This window comes from Phaethon aethereus, assembly GCF_964289735.1.
Source record: "Phaethon aethereus genome assembly, chromosome: 12".
Lineage (NCBI taxonomy): Eukaryota > Metazoa > Chordata > Aves > Phaethontiformes > Phaethontidae > Phaethon > Phaethon aethereus.
Window position 1 is genome coordinate 15,119,497 of NC_138588.1, and position 19,759 is coordinate 15,139,255.

Consider the following 19,759-nt stretch of genomic DNA (forward strand, 5'->3'; position numbering starts at 1 on the left):
TCTTTTTTGTGAAATAGTGAACTAGTGAGGCAAAAATCTATAGCTTATCTTCCAGAGGGGCAGCTAAGGACTTCTGAAAAATTGAGACTCACCAGTCCTGTCAAATCACTTGCGAAAATGGAATTCAGGCTTCTAAAACAGTAAGTACTTTTGAAAGAAGTTTTACCAAAAGAAAGATCACATGTCTTACTGTGTATCTGTAAAGTGCCTGGCAGTATTATGGCTCTATATGAAGTATTTTTAGATCAACCACATTTTGCAATATTTTAGTCATCTTTTGTTTGAGAGAATGAAAGCAAGCAAGCGAGACAGAAATGCTCAACCTACTGAAATACAGAGAAAATAACATCTTCCTACACCCTCCTCTAGGTCAGGGAAGAGCAAACTTAAAAAATTAATCTTTAAAAATAGTATTTTAATGAGCTCCAGCAGCTCTTTTATTTAAAAAAGACAAGGGAAAATATCACGTTCCTTCTCTAGCATTGATAAATAATTAAACAGTACCTATCACTTTAAAATAGGGTGTTATGTCTAGATTAAATCTCAGTGCTCAAAAATCTTTTTGCAGGAATTTTACCTAATATAAAAACACTGAAGTGAGAACTAAAGTATCAAGTATGTCATGAATATTAATGGCTAAAATAACTACATATTTATTTCTCTTAAATAAAAAATTTAGTGCATCTTTCTTTTTCCTTGATCCTTTTTCCTGTTAAGTTTTTCCTATCTCTGCATTTCACTAGAGATGTCAACGGCACCAGCGCTACAGAGATCTCCCACAGTTCACTGTCGAGCACTGCTCAAGACCGTTACACCATGGTCAGGCACCTGCATGTCACCTGGTCCACCTGTACCCACTCCCCACCACCTACCTATCTGCTGGCTCCTTGCATTTCAGACCTGAACAACATGGGTCACCAAGGATCATCTACTTAGAAGTAACAGCAATACAAAGTATGGAAAGCCTACTTGCGAGCTCTCAAAGCCTCAACCGCAGCTGTCACTGCTGGCTGGCTACTAACCACTTCTTTTTTTGCTACAATAAGAAATGTTGAATGGGAAACACTGGAAAATTCAAATTTTAATACTGGCTCTTTGACAGCTCATCACCTTCAGAGATTTGTTTAAAATTGGTAAGACTGCCTTCTCCCTGCTGAAGAATAAGCAACGGGTACAGCAAACTTTTTTAAAAATGCCACAATACATAGCAAGTGTTTCTGCTGCAGGAGGCACTTCCATTAAGACAAATACAATACGTCTGTCTTTTAGATACAGTGTGCTACATACATATTATAAAACAAGATTAACCCAACATTTCAACAGCAGGATGATCCTTACTCTCCATCCACTCAAAACCTGATGTAGTCATTGAGTTAATGGATTCATTGCAAATTTGTTGAAACAAGGGGTCATTTTTTAATTCCTCCAGTGTAGCATCATCGTCTTGTCCCTGCTGACGACCTGGATCAAACAGTAGATTTGTGTCTAAAGTGTTCAGATCGTTAATGCTGCCTGAGAGCTCGGAAGACAACCTGATGTCGCTGGGAAAGACAGATGCAACGTTATTGAGATCTGATGCCACCTGATTCACCAGCTGCTGGTTTGTTGGCAGACTGTCCTCCCCTAAAAGGTCTTTTACAGTGCTGCTGAAATCTAATTGCTGCTCTCCGATGTCTGATTGTGCTTGGTTATCTCCAGAAGAAAAACTGATCCGATCGGTGCTGCTGTTCTTTGTGAGGTAATTTGGTGTTTGGAATTCATAAACTGAAGCGCTGGAATTGATCATATTTTGTGGGTTGGCACTAGGAAAAGCGGCGGACGTCTCTAGAATCTGAGTGAGATTCATCCTGGCTGTGTAATTTGAGGGCATGTTGTTCACTCCCAAACCTCTCACTGCATCATCGCTATCAGAATCAAGTTTGCTTAACAACACATTGGTTATTTTTTTAGTGTTTGTTTGTTTCTGAAGAGACGGGAAGGCCGTCTGCATCATCACAGTCAACGGGACTGACTGGCTTCTTTGTGCTATGTTATTGGCACTCGTGTCTGCATGGATATTAGCAAATACATTGTGAACTTCGGGAGTCACTGGACTTCCAAAAGGTGTCAGGTTAGAGCGTGGTATATTTGAAACAGGATAAACAGTGCTTCCACTGAGATTACGCTGGCGATGGACAGCAGGGCTCACACTCCGGCATCTCAGACTGTTGTTGACAGAGGAACCAGTTCCTTTGTTGTCCAAAGGAGCAGGAACAGCAAAGCCCTCTTGCTTGGTGGCACTACTGACAGGGGCTGCCTGGTGCTGCACAGGTGAAACAGGAGTCACGCGACCAAAGTGAGTATCATGGTGGCGCGGCTGGGACTGGTATGACTGGCCAGGAACAGCAAAAGCATGAGGTTTCCTGAAGCGGTCTTCCACCAGCTCCTGATAGCTTGTAAGGATGCCGTGGCTTGCAACCGACGAATTGCTAACGCCACTGTAGCCATTATTCATCCACTCAAGTTTGGTTTTGTCAGGATGGGTAGCCATAGGCCGCTGCATTGGCTTCACGGGGCTACTTGATATAATGCTGGCGTCGTGGTAAGCCATGCTGGAGCTGATGGGAGTAAATGCAAACGGGTTTCGGCATTCCACAGGACTTGGAGGGACACTGCTGCTGCAGTTCGAATGTGGCGTGCCAATGGGCGTATGCCGGCTGCTTCCTAGAGCACTGTCTACAGGAGTGGTCTGAGCCAGCCGTGAACAAGGGCTCTCTCTGGACATGTTCTGAGATCCAGCGATCATTTCCGAAGTGGGGGTGGGAGTTGGGGTGGGGGTGGGAGTTGGGGTGGGGGTGGGAGTGGGAGTGTGAATCGGAGTGCTGTTGTTATGGATTGAATGGTAAAAGTGCGCACTGCCTGGGTGAGATGACACGGGAGCTCCTTGAGCTGTGGTCTGACTCTGAAGTGCCATTCCTAGACAACCACTGTAAGGATGAGAATTATTCATGGACATTTGCTCCTCCATGAGCACCAGCTCCTCCACAATGCTGTCCTGGGTAAGGTCATCATCAAATGAAAAGAAGTTTTCATTTGACTGAGGGACTGTATGTTCAAACTCTTTCAGCTCAGACTGCAGAGGTAACTGATTTGAAGACTGTGCTTGTATTTGACCCAAGGAGGCATCCTGAATCTGGCTCTGTAACTGCTGGTTGTACGCATCCTGCTGTATACCTTCGCACTGCACTGGCTCCCACGCTGATTCCTGTAAGTCACTAGGGCCAGAGTGCCCTGCAAGAGTCATAACATCGATATCTTGCTGCTGTTCACAATTCACAGATGCAAAGTCAGAGGTTTTGGTGATATGGTGCCACGCATTTGGATTAAAGCTGCCATCAGATTTTGAATCATTTTCTATGATAAACATGTTTCCTTCCAATTTTACTTTTATATCTGGAGATGACGCTGATGCAAGCTGCTGTCCTAAAGTAGAATCACTGGTATTTAAGTTGGTGCTCAAAGAAAGTTCTGTTGCCAAGTTTGCTGCAGCTGCAGAAGGTACAGGTACCTTCACAGGTACCTTGCTGGGAACTTGAGCAAGCGTTGCTGTATTGTCACTGCTAGCTAACGATCCAACCTTTGGAGACTTCTTAACACTGTTTGCTTTTTGACTCTCCACAGCCTTACCAGCTGAAAGCTGCTCCACCAGCGGTTTCTTTACAGGTGGTACCTGGGAATCCTGAAGTGTAGAAGGTTGTCGCTTCCTTGGACTTTTAGTGCATGTTTTGTCTTTAATCGTAGACTCCCCAGTAGGAGGTGAACCGATGCTGGTGCTGGATGAGTTTTGACTGGCAACTGAGAGCTTTAGCGTGCTTTGATTATTGCCTGCTGAAGAAGCTGGTGTGATCTCATTAGATGGTGTTTTATATTTGGTCCCTGCTTCTTCAGCTCCCTGATCACAGCCCTTAACTGGTTTTGCCTCCATGACATCATCAGCTGAAACCTTCAAGGTTGCAACTTCAAAGTTAATTAGTTGAGCAGGAGGCAGGTCAGGGGTTGCCTTTATGGATTTAGACATGTCAGAGCTCTCTTGGCCCTGTACCAAGTTCTCATCCAGCAATACTTCTGGTTCCATTTTGATCTTGACTGCAGGCGCAGCTACAACAGTGCTAGGCTTGGATCCTGGAGACTGAAGTGAAACAACAGATCCATTTTTGATCTGTGGACCAGTCCTCCCTTCTTCCACTGCTCCTGCACTACTGCTAACTGAAGGCGTCTGTTTGACGGGCACACTACTGCTGCTTGGGGCAAGAGATATTGCTGTCATTTTTACCACATTTAAGGAATTCACATGTGGAGCTGGCACAACAGTCTTGATTGGGCTGCTGGTAAAGAGCACCGTTGTGGGAGAGCGGATGGTGAGAGCACTGGTATTTGCTGGCTTCGGTAAGATCTGCGGGTAGCGATGGCGGGCAGAGCGGTCACCAACTGGGCTGGCGGGAACATTCTGGGGAGTCTTTGGTGACTGCTTGACTGATTGCATGTGCTGAGTGACCACCTGAACGTTGAGCGGCAGGACCTTGCTATCAGACGATCCCATTGGACTTGGAGATGTCACCAGCTGCCTGGTCCTTGGCACCTGTAGAGAGAGCAAAAGAAAAGGTGTGGCGATGAAGCAAGAAAGTCCCCAACGCCCACAGATCACATCTCATCCCCAAGCATTTCAGAAGTCAAGGACAACGCAGCTAAAGACACCAAAGCCAGTGAATGCCAGTTTGCAACAAAACAAGCTCTTCAACTATATACAAGACAATTTCTGTTTGTCTGCCTAAGGATTGGTAGACAGGTACGTGGCCTCAACTTTTAAGGCACTGATCTACACACTAGTCTGCTCTTCTGCTAATGAAAGGGTCATTCTCATACAACCCTTCACCACATGGGACAAAAATGGGACAGACATAAAAAGGTTAAAGAGGAGAGTATGTGTTCAAAACATCGCTCACTGTTAAGGTTTCAAAAGCAAGTTAAACACAAACCCACTATCAGGCAGAAAAATTGGCTTACCTATTGAAATCAACAACACAGCCAACATCTTAAAACCAAGTTACCTTCCCCCCAGCCCCGTGTTGTGTGGCTGAAAGACAACGATGTTCCACACCAGAGACATTCATGCAAAAATAAAATTGTTGCTGTCACTAAATGTGCTGGGCCAATGAAAGGCAATTTAGAGTCCATATTAGGGGCCAGTGACCCACACATCTGGTGTCAGCTCTCTCATCTGGTTAAACTTCATCTCAAGGGCAATTCTTCTCACATATAACCCTAACTATTGCTAGCTGAAATCCCACTGTCAAGGACTTCAAAGACAAACTTGGCCTATGCTATGTGATCAGAATTCTGCTGCCTCTGTATCGATCCTGTAACTCATGTGGTATAACAGAATCATTGGGACAGAAAAAGCATCAAGGGACCCAAGTCTTTGAGTGGAAACTGTTTCTCTATCCCACTGACACCTCAGCTTAGTTACTGGCAATTTACAACTCTTTCATAAGGTGGTTTCTCTAGAGGATGGCTGGGGGACATTACCGGTATTGGGCTGGGGACAGCTGCCACAACAATGCCAATAGGCGGAGGAGACAGAATTGCAGGACTTCCGTTAGATATACTGGTCACGCCGTTGGTTGCGGTGCCTTCTGTTTTCTTCGCTGGAGACTCTCCTGGCAAAGGAGACTGCATTTTCTGTTCTTGCTGTTTCTTCTGGATCTTACGCTGCAGCTGCTGCTTGGCATCGACAGGAGATGGCAGAGTTTTCACTTGCGGTTGAAAGGAATTACTTTCAGCAGTAGGTATAAAAGCTGAGGGCTGAGGAATCCCTTTTACTCCTGAATACAAAAGAAGAATGAATTATAACCACACATAAACTGTCTGTAGTGCCACTTCTGTATCTAAGCACACGGAATACATGGCAGGCACCTCCACAACCATTCTGGGAACACGTCCTCCCTCCATGAAGTGCTCCCATCCACTTCATGCTCAAATCTACTCAGCGTTTCGTTTTATTTTCACATTTGTGCCAAAAACTCTAAGTGTTAGACAAGCTGGGCATTAGCTGCTAAAATACTACATACTAGCATCTTGTTTGTAGTAATCCCAAATTGCAACTGTTGTGTCAGCAAGTCTGAAAAACAATGCATTTCAATTAACTGACAGTAGAGGGCAGCGGATATGCTTTAGGTGAACCTTTAAGATTCATCATCTATTGCATTTTTGTTTTGTTATCAATGTCTAGGGCAGCTTTAAAAATGAAAAATCTTTCTAGAAAGCTGTGGGTCTGTGTCACAGAGGAGGGCCTCTGAGCAGATGATATTATGAAATGGCCAAGACATTAAACACAATATAATATCAGAGCGGATCACAACCTGTGTGTGATCAGGGATAAGGGTGAAAGAAGGGCAAGAAAAGTAGTGTCCAGGGGAAAAAAAGAAAAAAAAAAAAAAAAGGAAAAAGTGAAAAGAACTATGGAAATTAGAACGGGAGAACATTTTTCTGGAGACAACGCCTTTGCTGATCACAAGCAAGTGGTGCTTCCAGGGAGAACTGGGAGTTAGTGTCATCTGTGCAGCTGGTACATATTTCTCTTAGAAAATCATATTTATGATCTTTCGTTTATCAATAGTCAAGAGGATTAGCATGCTCTCTCAGTGACCAAACTAACCCTGTTGAACTGCCCCTCTAAAAATGCTTTAAGATAATTTCATTTACACTTTGCAGGTTCCACAGGTTTTAAAATAACTCTTAATTATAAATTAATCGACACCATTTTAGGGCAAGTATTTGATTTTAGATATCCAGTACATGCTTAGGAACTGTGGTCTGGGAGCCCACCCTCTCAGCAGCAGTCTGCATGTACCATGAAAGCTTGAACACCGCAACACGTCTCCACTTTCATACTTCCTTCTTCACAGAGCAGTGAAATGCCCAAATACATTGCCATTACTAGAAAACAAGTCATCTATGTGGGCTGAATACTGAAGGCAAGTAACATTTAAGAAAAAAACTGAACAAATTTTTACTTGATGGTAAAAGTTTGCTTTTTCCTCAGTTAATGCATAGAGACACTGTAGTTCCTTGTGATAAAGAGAAACGGCAATATTTTATTTGCCATTCTGGAAAAGAACCTCTCCTGAAATGACTATCCAAACCACAGAGGCACGCACTGGAAATAATTGCCCTTTTCCTTGAAGAAAGTAAGGGGAAGGAGCTACAAGTGGAAGAGCTGTACCTATACCTAGCGTTCCTTCTAGCAGCACCACAAGCAGAACCAATGAAACCAAGCACCAACCGGTAAAAAAGGAGCATACAGGCAGCAAAACCTGCCACTGCCACCCATCGGTTCCAAGTTGCAATAAAGGAAAGCAAGCTGGAAGGAGAAAACATGATCCGCAAGAGGAATAGCCCAACCTGCAGCCCTGACCACCAGTTTCCATTTGAAATTGCCTGTCTCAAGTCAAGGGATTTGCCTTGATCCAAATACATTTTGCTCGATAGGCTTGGGCAGAACATCCCAAGAGGGAAGTCTGGGGGCACGTTGTGCACCTGCACTTCCCTCCTTACAATTTAAATGATTAAGTGACTGATTTTGAGCATGACGAGGGAAACAAAGAACACAAAAGTAGACATACAAACAACCGCATTGAATGTTAAGCGTTCCCAGAGACTGAATAGAACAGGAATTCACCTGATATTAGCAAGATACAAAATAACTCTTGTCATTACCTCGATCCACAATGAAGACTTGAAATCAAGTGCTGGAATCTCAGCCACACAACTGCTCCCCGAGAATGCTCTTCTGTCCCTCTCAATGCCCCTCAAGCCCTTATTTCTAATGTGATCAGTAACAACTGCAGCTGACGTGCTTGTACTGCCTGACACGGATCAAAGATCTCAGGAAGACGTGCATCTGACATTATCAGAAATGCTTGTAAGAAAATCTGCTCTTGAGAGAAAATTAAGACAACCAATGGTTTGTCTACAAACCAGCACTGTACAGGCACCAATCTCCTGATCTAGCAAAGTACATAAACTCATACAATTACTCACATGCCCTGAAGTGCTTTAAAAAGGCCAGGGTCCTCATCGGAGGAATGAGAGAACCACAAACTAAACCTGAGGCCACTGCTTATTTTCAGATCTCTTTACTCAGACCACTAGCAAGAAAAGGAATTTGCAGCAATGTGGACTAAAAATCACATAAATGCATACTCAACACTCAAAGAGTCAGTGTTTCATGTTTGCCCTGAAGAAAAGTGCTTCCTCAAACCAAGGTGTTATTACACTTTAAAAAAAGATCCCCTATTTTCATCCATGCAGCATTAAGTTATCTCATTACCTGCTGGTGCCCCTGCCATTACTGTTAAAGCTGCCATTGACTTGGTACCAATATAGTGACTTTTCACAAGGAAACGAGCCAATTCCAAGACTGTATCAAAAGGCTGGCTCAGCACTTTCTGGGCCCATTCACAAACAAGCCGGCAGGCCGCCGAGACAACTTCCTCATCAGCACTTTGCAGCTGCCCAGACGGCTCTGCCCCATCCAACTAAAATAAACAAAGGAGGAAAGGTTATTTTAATTATTAAGGGTCATTAAGGCATGAAAACAAAAATAGAGAATAAATGATGATCAGAAACACACAAAAAGTTGAATATGTTCAGTTTTTCATTGAATTGGGAGAATGAGATCACATTATCAGTATCATTCAAAATGAAATGTCTTAATGTTAAGCTACTGGTTGTTTCCCAAGGCATTATGTGGAGCTGACATTTCTGGAAGAAAATAGCAGACAGAATCCTAGTATCTGGACCACCAACAATTGACGCTCCCTGCATCCAGAGTCTTGTCAACTCAGCAACGACTGTCACCCAGGAACTGCTTCTTTCACTGGGGTTACTCTTCCCTAGCATTGACTTTAAAAAAAAACCAAAACCCTACAGCAAAACCAAAACAAAATCAGAGTTAAAAAGATACAGCTTGTGGGTGGCAAACTGTGGAAGCCTGCTTCACCTCCCAAATTAGTTTTTTTCATAGCACTGCAATTTGTTCTGAGCTTTACAGAAAAACATCAAACAATGATTCAGAATATAAGCATTGTAAAGAAAAATCTTAAAAATTACACCGGTCTTCACTTTGTTTTGAAGACTTCAGATAGAAAAACAACATAATAAATGTTAAGTTGTAGAAATATATACATATAACCAAGCACATCTATATCATACCCCATCTCCAGTTTTATGAAAGTCAAGGTTTGGCAGTGTTGGCATATGCACAAAAGCCTTCTTCCTCAGTCCACTGTAGCAATATGTGAACAAGAATTAAGGTTTAAATCATCTCTGCTTGTTAGGTGGGGGATAGGAGGGAAAGGTACTAAATCCTCTGATACCCCTCATAAGCTTTATAAGCAAACAACAACAGATCTAAGAATCACTGTCATTAACAGTCTCGTAGCCAGCCAGAATCAAAAGCCTATAAATGGCCACGTTCTTGGGCAGGTCGTTGGGCTTCTCCATCTGTGCAGAGGAGCAAGTGATGCTGGGCGTGATGGATTTCATTTGACGACTTAGAAGGACCACTAAACCACACCAAGTAGTTTCAATTAGCAACTTAATATTTAAACCATTAACATAAATTTGGACTAAACTCCCTTCCTACACCAGGCCTAAAATGAGATGGAGAATGCATTTTCAAAAGTTAATCACTATTAAAAAATGTGTTCCCAAATTTCGGTTTTACTTTTGAGTTCTTCTTTTTTGCCTCTTTTTGCTAAATTTCCTGATACTTCCTTCTCCTAAGGGACTTCCACAAACTGAAGAAGTTCCCCATGACAAGATAAAGTGACTGATGAGGACATTTCTTCCTAAGATTTCACACAATTTTGTGGCGCTCTCCCCACTCATGATAATTCTTCTGTAAAAATATGGACAGAAATACCCAATTTGTTCTTACACTGATCTCATCAAATCAGTACACAAAAACATACTCTCTCCGTTACTCTTACTCACTTGTTTATAGGTCTAAAAATCCAATCAGCCTTTTTTCCTGTCCACAGCATTACTCTGTGAGTTCACATACAGTGTGTCTCTTCTCTGTGACACACAAATCCTAATTTTTCACGTTCTGTAAATATGTCTGTATTTCTCTTTCCTAGAGCACAGACTTTGCATTTGCTTGCATTAACCTGGATGGAGCATAATTACAGTAAAATAAACATAAGGAGCCTATGTATTAAGGTAAGTGTGAGATAAGGTCACAGTTTAATCATTCTGAATTAGAAATGTAGGAAGCAACTGAAAGAGATCCCCTGGGTCACGGTACAATTCCGTCATTTATGAGGACCTTTTCCTTAAGACTTCGCTAGCTCTATCCAGAACATCGCTACTAAGTTTTGGACTCCACTACTAGATAATCCAACACTGTATTTTATCAAACAATTTAACTGACATATAACGTCTCCATTTAATACTTCATAGGAGGTTTTTTTCCCCTCTATGGAAGACAAATAATTCTGGGCTGCCCGCTAGCATTTAATTCTAAGTGCATGCTTCAAGTGAGACCTTGGCAAAGGCCGGTATTACAGGGAGCCCGTATCATTACTGATAGTTCTTTCGAGTATTTTTTTAATTAGAGCCTACAAGCACCTTGATGCCATTTGGCCTTTTAATGGTCTCCCTCCCTTGCTTAGCCCACCCAGCACGTCAGAACAGACCAAGAGTCAACCCCTGCGGATGCAGTGGGCAGCAGGTATTACATTACTTCACGATAGTTTCTAAGGATTCTCAAGGGAAGGTATAGTTCTCAACTAAATTCTTGCTGATGGAAAAAACTGCTGACTTTGAAAATCACTAACAGGTTTTTGGTTTTTTTTAATGTAACACCTCAGAGTGCTAAAGACTAGACAAAATACAGCTCAGTCTCAGAAAAGCCTGAGAAAAATTCACGTCCTTGTAGCCTTTAGACTTGATTACTGCATTCTTTCCTAGTAGAGCTTCTTGCCCCTACACTGAAGCAGCACGACCACAGTGGTAGGAGCAGACTCTTTTGCACAGAATTTGGCCTGAATTCTTCACAGTGGCTGCCTATTAGTTCATAAACTAATCCGTGCCAAGATCTAACTGTGTATAGTTCTGCCTGTAACAATTATGTCTAGTTACACTATAACAACATCAGGTTTTTAAAGTACTTTAAGGTTTGTATTAAGTTACAATTAAACGGTGTAGTGTTTTTGCACACCCTCTGGGATGGACTAGTTCTCTAACAGAGGGAAGAAGGGAAGGAAGAGGATTCCAACTTTGGGCACAGGGAACAAGACTCTGCAGTCGAGAGAGAGGGACAGCGCTCCCCACCCTAGAAGCTCTTGCTCTGAATTGTCCTTCCTATCTCAGGAGGTCTACACCATGCAGTGAAGGAAGCTGTCTCCGCCTTTGATGGCAGGACATGCCTCAGATCGTGCCTTCCAAGTCTGAAGTCAGCTTTTGTGATGACTTCCCAGTTCACGCTTCTCTTTCAATCAACACTAACAGTTGAGGAGAGGCAGTTCTATGAAATACCTGCAGCACAGCTTAAGAAGGATCTTTGGCTTTACAACTAACTTTTAAATGACTGGTGACACAAGTATAATGTAAAAGCAAGAAACGTTCTGATAATTCTGAGCTGTACTACCAATAAAATACCAGTTACTGCACATATATAAGGCTAGTTCCATTCCTTTATTCCAATATCTCCCTTTGCACTAAATGATAAAGCTTCTTTGATTCCTCACTGCTGTGACAACTAACTGTCAGAACCTAAATTTAAGTACTTGTTTCCGAAGTTATATCTTGCAACCTAACACTACTGCAATTAATAATTTGTAAAGAATGTTGGGAAAGTGTCTGCATTTTTTATTTAACATTACTTCTACATTTAGCTGGTAGTTAAGCCACAACAACAGGTGTTCTCCCGGCAAGTGCAGAAGTTACTGAGAAGCGTTCTAGCAAAGGATATTTTGATTTGCCTCTTGTGCCGAGACGACGGGCCTTCATATTTGGAAAGACATTTTTCATGATCTTTCCAAAGTCAGCAGCACTTAATGGGTGGTAGCCAAGATTGTCACAATAGCTCCTGCAACAGAGAAAGAAAGGGTGAATGGAATCAAATACAAGATGCCAGCCTGCATGCTAGACTCCATCAAAGGTTTTCAAAAGAAAACACTTATACCCATCCATATTTAGAACCACATTTAACATTAATGAAGCTATCCACAATGAATTGAATGCATTAAAAATGTATAAACAGAGCTATTAATACCATAGTTTTTGCCTTGTTCTCTACCAAGTTCAAAGACAAGTCATGCAGAGATATAACAAGTAGTGGCATTATCTAGAGCATAGTTGAGATTTACGCCACAACTCAGTTTGAAGCATATGTTCCAATTCACTTATTTTAGGACATAATAAAACCAGAGACAATGCTCTAGCCAGACACATAGCTTGTGTGTGGTAAGGCCTGAAGTCCTGCAGGAATATTTGAAAGGCATTAGGCAAAACATTTGTCCGTGTCTCGAGAAAGATTCTGCCCACACAATCTCAGTTTAATACAGCTTAACAGAACTGAATTTAATAAAACATACCTTCCCAGGGAACCAGATTCACCTTTTTAAGTATAACACATACAGGTACTGAGGACCTAGTCCTCTTACCACTGTACCACTACTGAACTATGAGCGCTGCCTATTTATAGGCATCCTTATATTCATTAACGGTCCTAAATTAACAGAGTCCAACTGCCTCTGCAAATGTAGATCTTCGTGCGACTGAGTATACCACCTGATGATATAGGAGAATAAAGCACCAAAAGGTAATTATTTTGCTAAGTTTACTTATTCTAGTAAAATGGCACTTATCTGACTTCAGTTCTCAAAAAGAGCAAGAAGGAATTTTGTTTCAACATCTATTCAGATGTTTCAGCATCCGAGATCTTTAAAAAAATACCTCCCTGAGGTACAAGAGAGAACAAGAATCTTTGATTTCCCTGCAAAACGTGAATGTTCTGGAAAATCTCAAACATGTCCAAGCAGAAGAGAAATCCAGGAACTGCTCTGGAAGGTTTACCTACGCAGCAAGTGCTTAAGGCTGCACAAAAGATATGAATGCCATATTGCCTTTTGTTGAAGAGTCTTGTGGTATTTCACAGATGTTAATGGACTAAGGCCCAAAACACACCACTAAAGCATTCTCATTCCGATTTCCTACAGTCACAGTCAGCACCAGACAGCAACGACCTCTTTTCCTGTGAGAGGCCCTGCCAGCAATACACAAAACCAACCTGCCCCTGAAAAGACGTGGCTGTACACAGCCCTGTGTGGGCATCAGCAGGAGAGCAGAAAAACAATAACTTCATACACCAGGTTGCCTGCTACTCTAATCAGGTCCATACATACAAACAAATCTCTGCACATAAAGAAAGAAAGAAAAAGCAGCACTCCTGAAACAGATGTTTCGTTCCCAGCATCACCTAGTAAAAACCGTAACAATTAGCAATGGCATTTGCATCCATGTAGGCCGATCAAAATGTCTTCTCTGAAAACTGTAACTCTATAGAACGCAGTATGTATCTCTTGAGATACTTCCACTGCATTTATTTTCTCTGTAAAAATACTAGTTATTACAGAGCAAGTAAAAGCATCTAGTTGAAGATGTCCCTGCTCATTGATGGGGGGGTTAACTTTTGAAGGCCCCTTCCAGCCCAAATTATTCTATGATTCCAAGTATCTGCTGCTTTTACCATGGCTCTATGTAGGTAACCTCCACTTGGAAAGCACCACCACAAATGTAATGATTTTGATGATGATGATAAACAGCAAGTTTTATGCCATTTGGTTCTGACATTTCCCTGCAGAGCTTGTGTGCACCTGCTTCCCCCAGCTACTGGGCCCTGTCCAGACCAAGAGTCGCTGCCTACAACCTGGTATACAGTCAGCCGCTAGTCTAGTTTCTGTATGGGACATCAAGAAGGTTTTTATCCAATTTATATACCCACATATTTAATTTCAACGCTTGTCAGTCACAGAACACGGACTCTGGATATGCCCCTTTGAAGTTAATACAAAGGAATACTTCTGCTGCCTCGCAGCACCCTCTTAGGAATCAGGCATTGCTTTACATATAATAGCTAGATTTCTGTGCGTGGGGTTTTTTGCCCCCCTTGCACCTTGTCAGGCTCCAATGGATTTTAACTTTACTCTGAAAATTCCTAAAAGGTGGGTCTTTGTCACTTACCAATGCTGATTATAGGACTTTAAGTCTCAACTAACACACAAAGGAGGGCACTCTGAATTTCTCTGCCACAGTCAGCAGTATCTTTGACTGAAACCCAACAGTGTCAGCAAAACAAAATGAAAAAAATAAGCCAGCAAAACAACAGGATTAGGGACCTACCAATCAATCAACTTTGAAGTTAAAATTATTCCCCCTCTAGGAGAAAATAAATAAATAAAGGGAAAAATCATCAGTTCCTCAAGTCTTGCACATCTGTTTCAAGACAATTACTTGCTAGCAGCAAAACATACAGTTGTACGGTCCCCTAGCATCCACACTGGCAGCTCCTGCAAGCTTGTGATTTCTGAGCTATTACTATCATCATGTAATTTCAGTTTTCAGACAGATCATCCCATACGGCCCCTCCTCCTCCTGGCTCAGCTCAGAACCCTCCATGTCCATCTGTGGCCTCTCATTGACTTGACAACACATACCAAGAGTCTCTTCCCTGAAGCTCTTCTCTCTGCCACTTGCACTCTCGGCACATCGCTAAGCCCAGGAGCCGTTTTGCTTATTTGAAGGGTGGGTGGGAAACAGATGGGGGAGGGAAGGTCTACACAGAGACAGGAATGACAGTGGACACGTGGCTGCTTATGTTCTCTCATACAGAGCTCCCATACGTGAAAAGGCTTTTTTTTTTTTCCTCCGGTAAGATCTTCAAATTAAATGTACTCAAGACATAAGTGACGCTGGGAGTGCACTTGAATTAAACCTCAAAAAAGATTATCCAAAAAGTCAATGAAGACACTCAGGCTACACAGCCCAGCTTACATAGGGCAGAAAAAACGTTATGAACAGCAAATGATAAAGAAACTATTGCATGAAATGACACAAAGATCTTGGCTTATCCAATCCAGCAAAACAACTGGTCTCTAAAAATGGGTCACAGCGAAGAACCTTAGGAAGAGGTACGCTCTCATTAAGCTGATGAACAATGCTGTCGCAGAAATGAGTCCTACAAACCAGGTAGGATGGAAACCAGATGTCTGAAAACTATATACGAGAAATTAAATTGCTGGTCAGACTCCCGAGAGCAGCAACAGAGGTGGGAAACAACCGCTTTAGATGGAGTTTGATCTGCTTTTAAAAGGAATATATAGGTAATTGCTTATGACAGAGGACTGGACTTTACAACACAACAGGTCTCATCCTGTTCCTATCAGAGAGTTTTACATAAAACACTGGTTAAGTGCTATTAAACACTATTGGTATGCATCTTGTGTCTTTTATTTGTTTAACAGACATGGTACTCCTATACCTACTGCCCTCTTCTGTGCTAGAAGAAGAATGTTCAGCGCTTAACTTGTTGGGTAACATCCTTAACATTTAGCGCACGTAATCTATGCGTCAGGTGGCATCAAGTGGCCCAGCAGCCAGTAAAGCAAGGATTAATCATTTACAGACTAAAGGAAAGAGATACGGACTGACTCAAAGACCTCCTAACGTATATTAAGCATATCAAGCGAATCTTCAGGGCACCAAACTTGAATATGAATGACTTGCTTTCCTTGTGTCACTGTAGTAGAAGCAAAATAAGAGGACCCAAGTGTTTACTGAAGGCTCAACAAATCATTTTGTGGGCAAATAACGATTTTGTCTGCGTTAAGTTCTGCAAGACTGCACTTAGACTCAAAATCCTAATTCTCTAAACTCAGCTGAATCTACACCTGGCTGCCTCCATAAGGGTGTTTACTAACAGGGAGAAGATACCCAAGTAACTTACAAGTCACCCAAGTGACTTACAAGAAAACATTGAAAGGATTTGGTGGGAAGCAGCACCTATTCTCTGCAGGCTAGGTAACATGTTAGGCAGCTCCCCCTGAATTCCCATATTTTCCAGACTGTATTCCCCATAGCTCCCAGAGGAAGCTGGCAGAAGAACTGTGTGGGACCAAAAGAAACACAGCTTATTACAGCCCAATATATTCTGTCAGTGCAAGCAGCATCACAGCATCAAGAGAGGTGAACTAGGTCTTGTCTACCTCCCTTCTGAAATTCAGCTGCAAGCTCTCAACCTTCCCAAGTGCTACTGCCTTATACTGTGATGCATTTGTCATTTGTTTTATCCCTTGCAAAAGGGAGATGAACCCGTTCACTTTCATAGCAATGTGAATTCACAATTAAATAGAAGAGTAAGAAACTAAGATGACGCACTGTATGAATAAGCTCAGCGAGAGAAGGCTTCTGAAACATGGAGGAGCTGGTAACACTATCAATACTTGCCAATGGTGGACTTGTGTGGAGTGCAGGTTTGTTTTTCCCTCTTCATAGGAAAAAAAAAAACAAACACAAAAAACCACATGAAAGGTGATGCAGAAGCCCAATAGTTTTGAGAGATTTATTTTGACCAAAATTTATGGCAGGAATTGAGATGCTAGTATGATGTGGCACTCTTCTGAAGCGTTGTAGCTTTGATTTACACGTGCAGAGTGCATAAGCTTGCTCACTGTGAGCTCATGCCACATCTTTGCACATAGAAGAGAGAAGCGGTAACTTGTTAATATGGCAGAAGTGTGTTTTGAGAGGTCTTAACACCCTTAGGTAAAGAAAAATGACTTATCAAAACTAACTCTCTTACCTATTTCTATGCCTGTTCCCCACCTCCCACTCCAAGACTACTCTTCCTTTGGTGCACAAGAATAACTCATGAAAATATTCAAAGAAATTTAATGTTTTAAAAACAGAACAGATGCTTTCAAAGAAGAACAGATTCCAAACATTTGATATTTTCCTGAATATTTGCTTACCACCCTTATTTTGTTAGGAAAAAAATACAATACACAAATACTTGATGCAGCTACATACAAAAGCCATCCAAATTTCACACTCCACAATCTGTAGATGATGATTTTTCCGGGCATCTGCAGCTTGGCACAGCATGGAAGCCAAGCAGATTTGTTGCTGAAGCAGGCCATAAATTATTTAATAAGAAATATATTTAAGAATAACGCTTCCATCTCTCTCCCGCGCAGCAGCTGCCGCTGTTGCTGTGTCTGCGCGAGCGGCTGCGGCTCGGGGATTGGCCACCCCAGCACGTCTGTGCCATTGGCTGTATTTCCAGGCTGCGTCACCGCTCCAGTCAATGGCAAGACTTCAGAAATAGGTGTGTGCATGTTTATCAACCCCAGGCAAGAGAATGTCATCATGTTTCAGCTCAGAGTAAAAATCCTGACCAGGGAGAGCTAATTAAAAGGAGGTATTCGCAGAAGGCAATGCTGCAATAACAATTACTAAGGGATGAATCCTGTAGGCACTTAGGAGGTGAAAGGACTGAGCTCGCTGCAAACTACTGTAATCGTTCAGATTATGGAAACATTCATACCAGGTCATAAATCTGTTATTCATCTTCAGGCAACTGGGCTGAGGATGATTCCCCGTCCCCCCCCAGGGAACGTTCTGTAAATGAATTCAAATCCAACTTCCGCCAGACAGCTCCCTCTCTCTTGCTTCTAATCGCTTTCTCGTTACGTGGTGGCTTTGAGACTTGACAACACAGACTCACAGTGGCCTTGGTTACTGGTTTCATACATATTCAGATATATTGTGCCACCGTAGAAATCAGGTTTGCTGCAAGAAGGTCCAACACTTATGCATTATTCTGGAAAGAAAGGTGTGATGGGCTAGATCTTATGTGCAAAACAGCTGCATTTCCAGGAGGAACAATTCAACCCCTCATCCTCGTTAAGGCAGTCATATACATTATGTATACAAGCAGACCAAGACGTACTGTAGAGATAGTAACTGGTGCTTTTTACCTGGGCCGCATCATCCACAAAACAAAGCCAATATTCATACTAAGAGTAAGAAATACTTGTACCTCTCCTTCAGCATATGTAATGCGCAATTTAAACATCAGATCTTATCTTCAGTGGCAGAAATAATGAATACAGTTTGCCTCACTGTAGCTAGTATGTTCTCAGGTACCGTAGCACATAAGGCCTTGTTCTGCTATATGCGCTTGTACATGTATATCAGCGGAGTACCTGCAGAGCCAGTGTCACAGAACTATCTATGCTCACTAAAGCCATAAGCATGGATGCAGTCTGGGAGCACTCACTTGTATTCATCATAAACCTCCTGCTTGGGAAGGGATGTCTCAGGGTGCTCTTCCAAGGTGTTCCGTATCCATGAGAAGGCGTGCATCTGCTGAGCACGGCTGGACGACATGGAGATCTGATCACTAGTAAAGAAGATGCAGCACGCATGAAGACTTTGCTCCATAGCTCTTCCTCAATTACAAGACTTAATAATTGTCTGCCTACACAGGTGAAGAGACACCAGAGACAACAAAGGCCAGTATCTCACATATTTAGCTATTCCTTGAGGCATGGACAGCAGTTATCTCCCTCTTTAAAATCTACAATTTAACAAAGAGACTCCACACTCCATTTCTTGACTGATATACAGCCACAAGTAAACAGTGATGGGTGACAGTTTACCTACTTCCCCTCTTAAATTTATCGTTCCTTACTGACCACTTCTAAGCTTTTCCCCAGTTTGCCAGCTGCCCTTTGGAAGCACCCAACTCTCCCAGCAGATGCTCAGAGTGCTTCTTGTAAGCACCTGTCTGCCTATAACCATCCTACTGGGAACATATCCTAATTTTGTCATGATGTGATCTGCAGGTTGGTTTTCTAGACTTTCCTTTAGTCAAACAGATGTTATCAGAAATACCAGTAGTTCCTTCTTTTCCCCACCATCACATTTGTGTTGCTGTATTACTACTTCCTACATAAAAAGCAAAGGAATGATGACACTTAGGCTGCAATACACTTTCTCTGATGACTCTTGCATTTTAGGAGGTTTATATTTACAAGCTATTCATGGACTAAGATTCAAAATTTTAAAAACCCACAATCCCAAGGAAAAGAGTCCTTAATATTTAATAAAGGCTGCTTCTGCTACCAAACATGTCACATGAATGGTTCCTCAGCAGATAAGCGCCGCAGGAAGTAAAGCAAGTTTTCATTACGAGCTGCTCACATACACACACTCACACGCATACCTTTTGTCTCCATTGTTGGGACCCGAAGGCAGCTGAAGGTAGAGGTAGAGTTTCTCTAGATCTGTAAACTTCTCAACTTCTTGCTAGATAACAAAGGTGTTTTGGTTAAAAAAAAAAAAAAGGTGAGGGCAGGAGAAGAAAAAGCAAACAATAAAAGTTGAGCTAGACAGCTAAAAACTGTCATCCGACAGTGTATTCCTAAACAATATAATTTAAAACAAGACAGAATTTACTTATGTGAAAGAATGTCACTGTGAACACTCTGGGACGAAAAACATGATTTTCTATTTTATTTGCATACCATTACAAAATTCACATGCAGAATCTGGAAAAACATCAGCAACAGATCACTTCTGTAACCAGACATGTAACATGAAAAATCTCTTCTCAGAACACACAATGAAGCACCTCTGAGAACACAGCATC

At 42.1% G+C, this 19,759-nt stretch overlaps 1 protein-coding gene across 1 annotated transcript; it reads right to left on the reverse strand.

The window, feature by feature from the left end:
* Positions 1–1,303: 1,303 nt before the first annotated feature.
* On the reverse strand, positions 1,304–18,508 carry RFX7 (regulatory factor X7; the record flags this gene model as incomplete). Its single annotated transcript, XM_082005105.1, has 6 exons — positions 18,386–18,508; positions 12,017–12,133; positions 9,253–9,337; positions 8,369–8,576; positions 5,566–5,861; positions 1,304–4,618 (listed from the first exon to the last, which is right to left on the reverse strand). The coding sequence occupies exons 1-6, from the start codon at positions 18,493–18,495 to the stop codon at positions 1,304–1,306; spliced, it is 4,131 nt and encodes a 1,376-aa protein (XP_081861231.1). The 5' UTR covers positions 18,496–18,508.
* Positions 18,509–19,759: the final 1,251 nt, after the last annotated feature.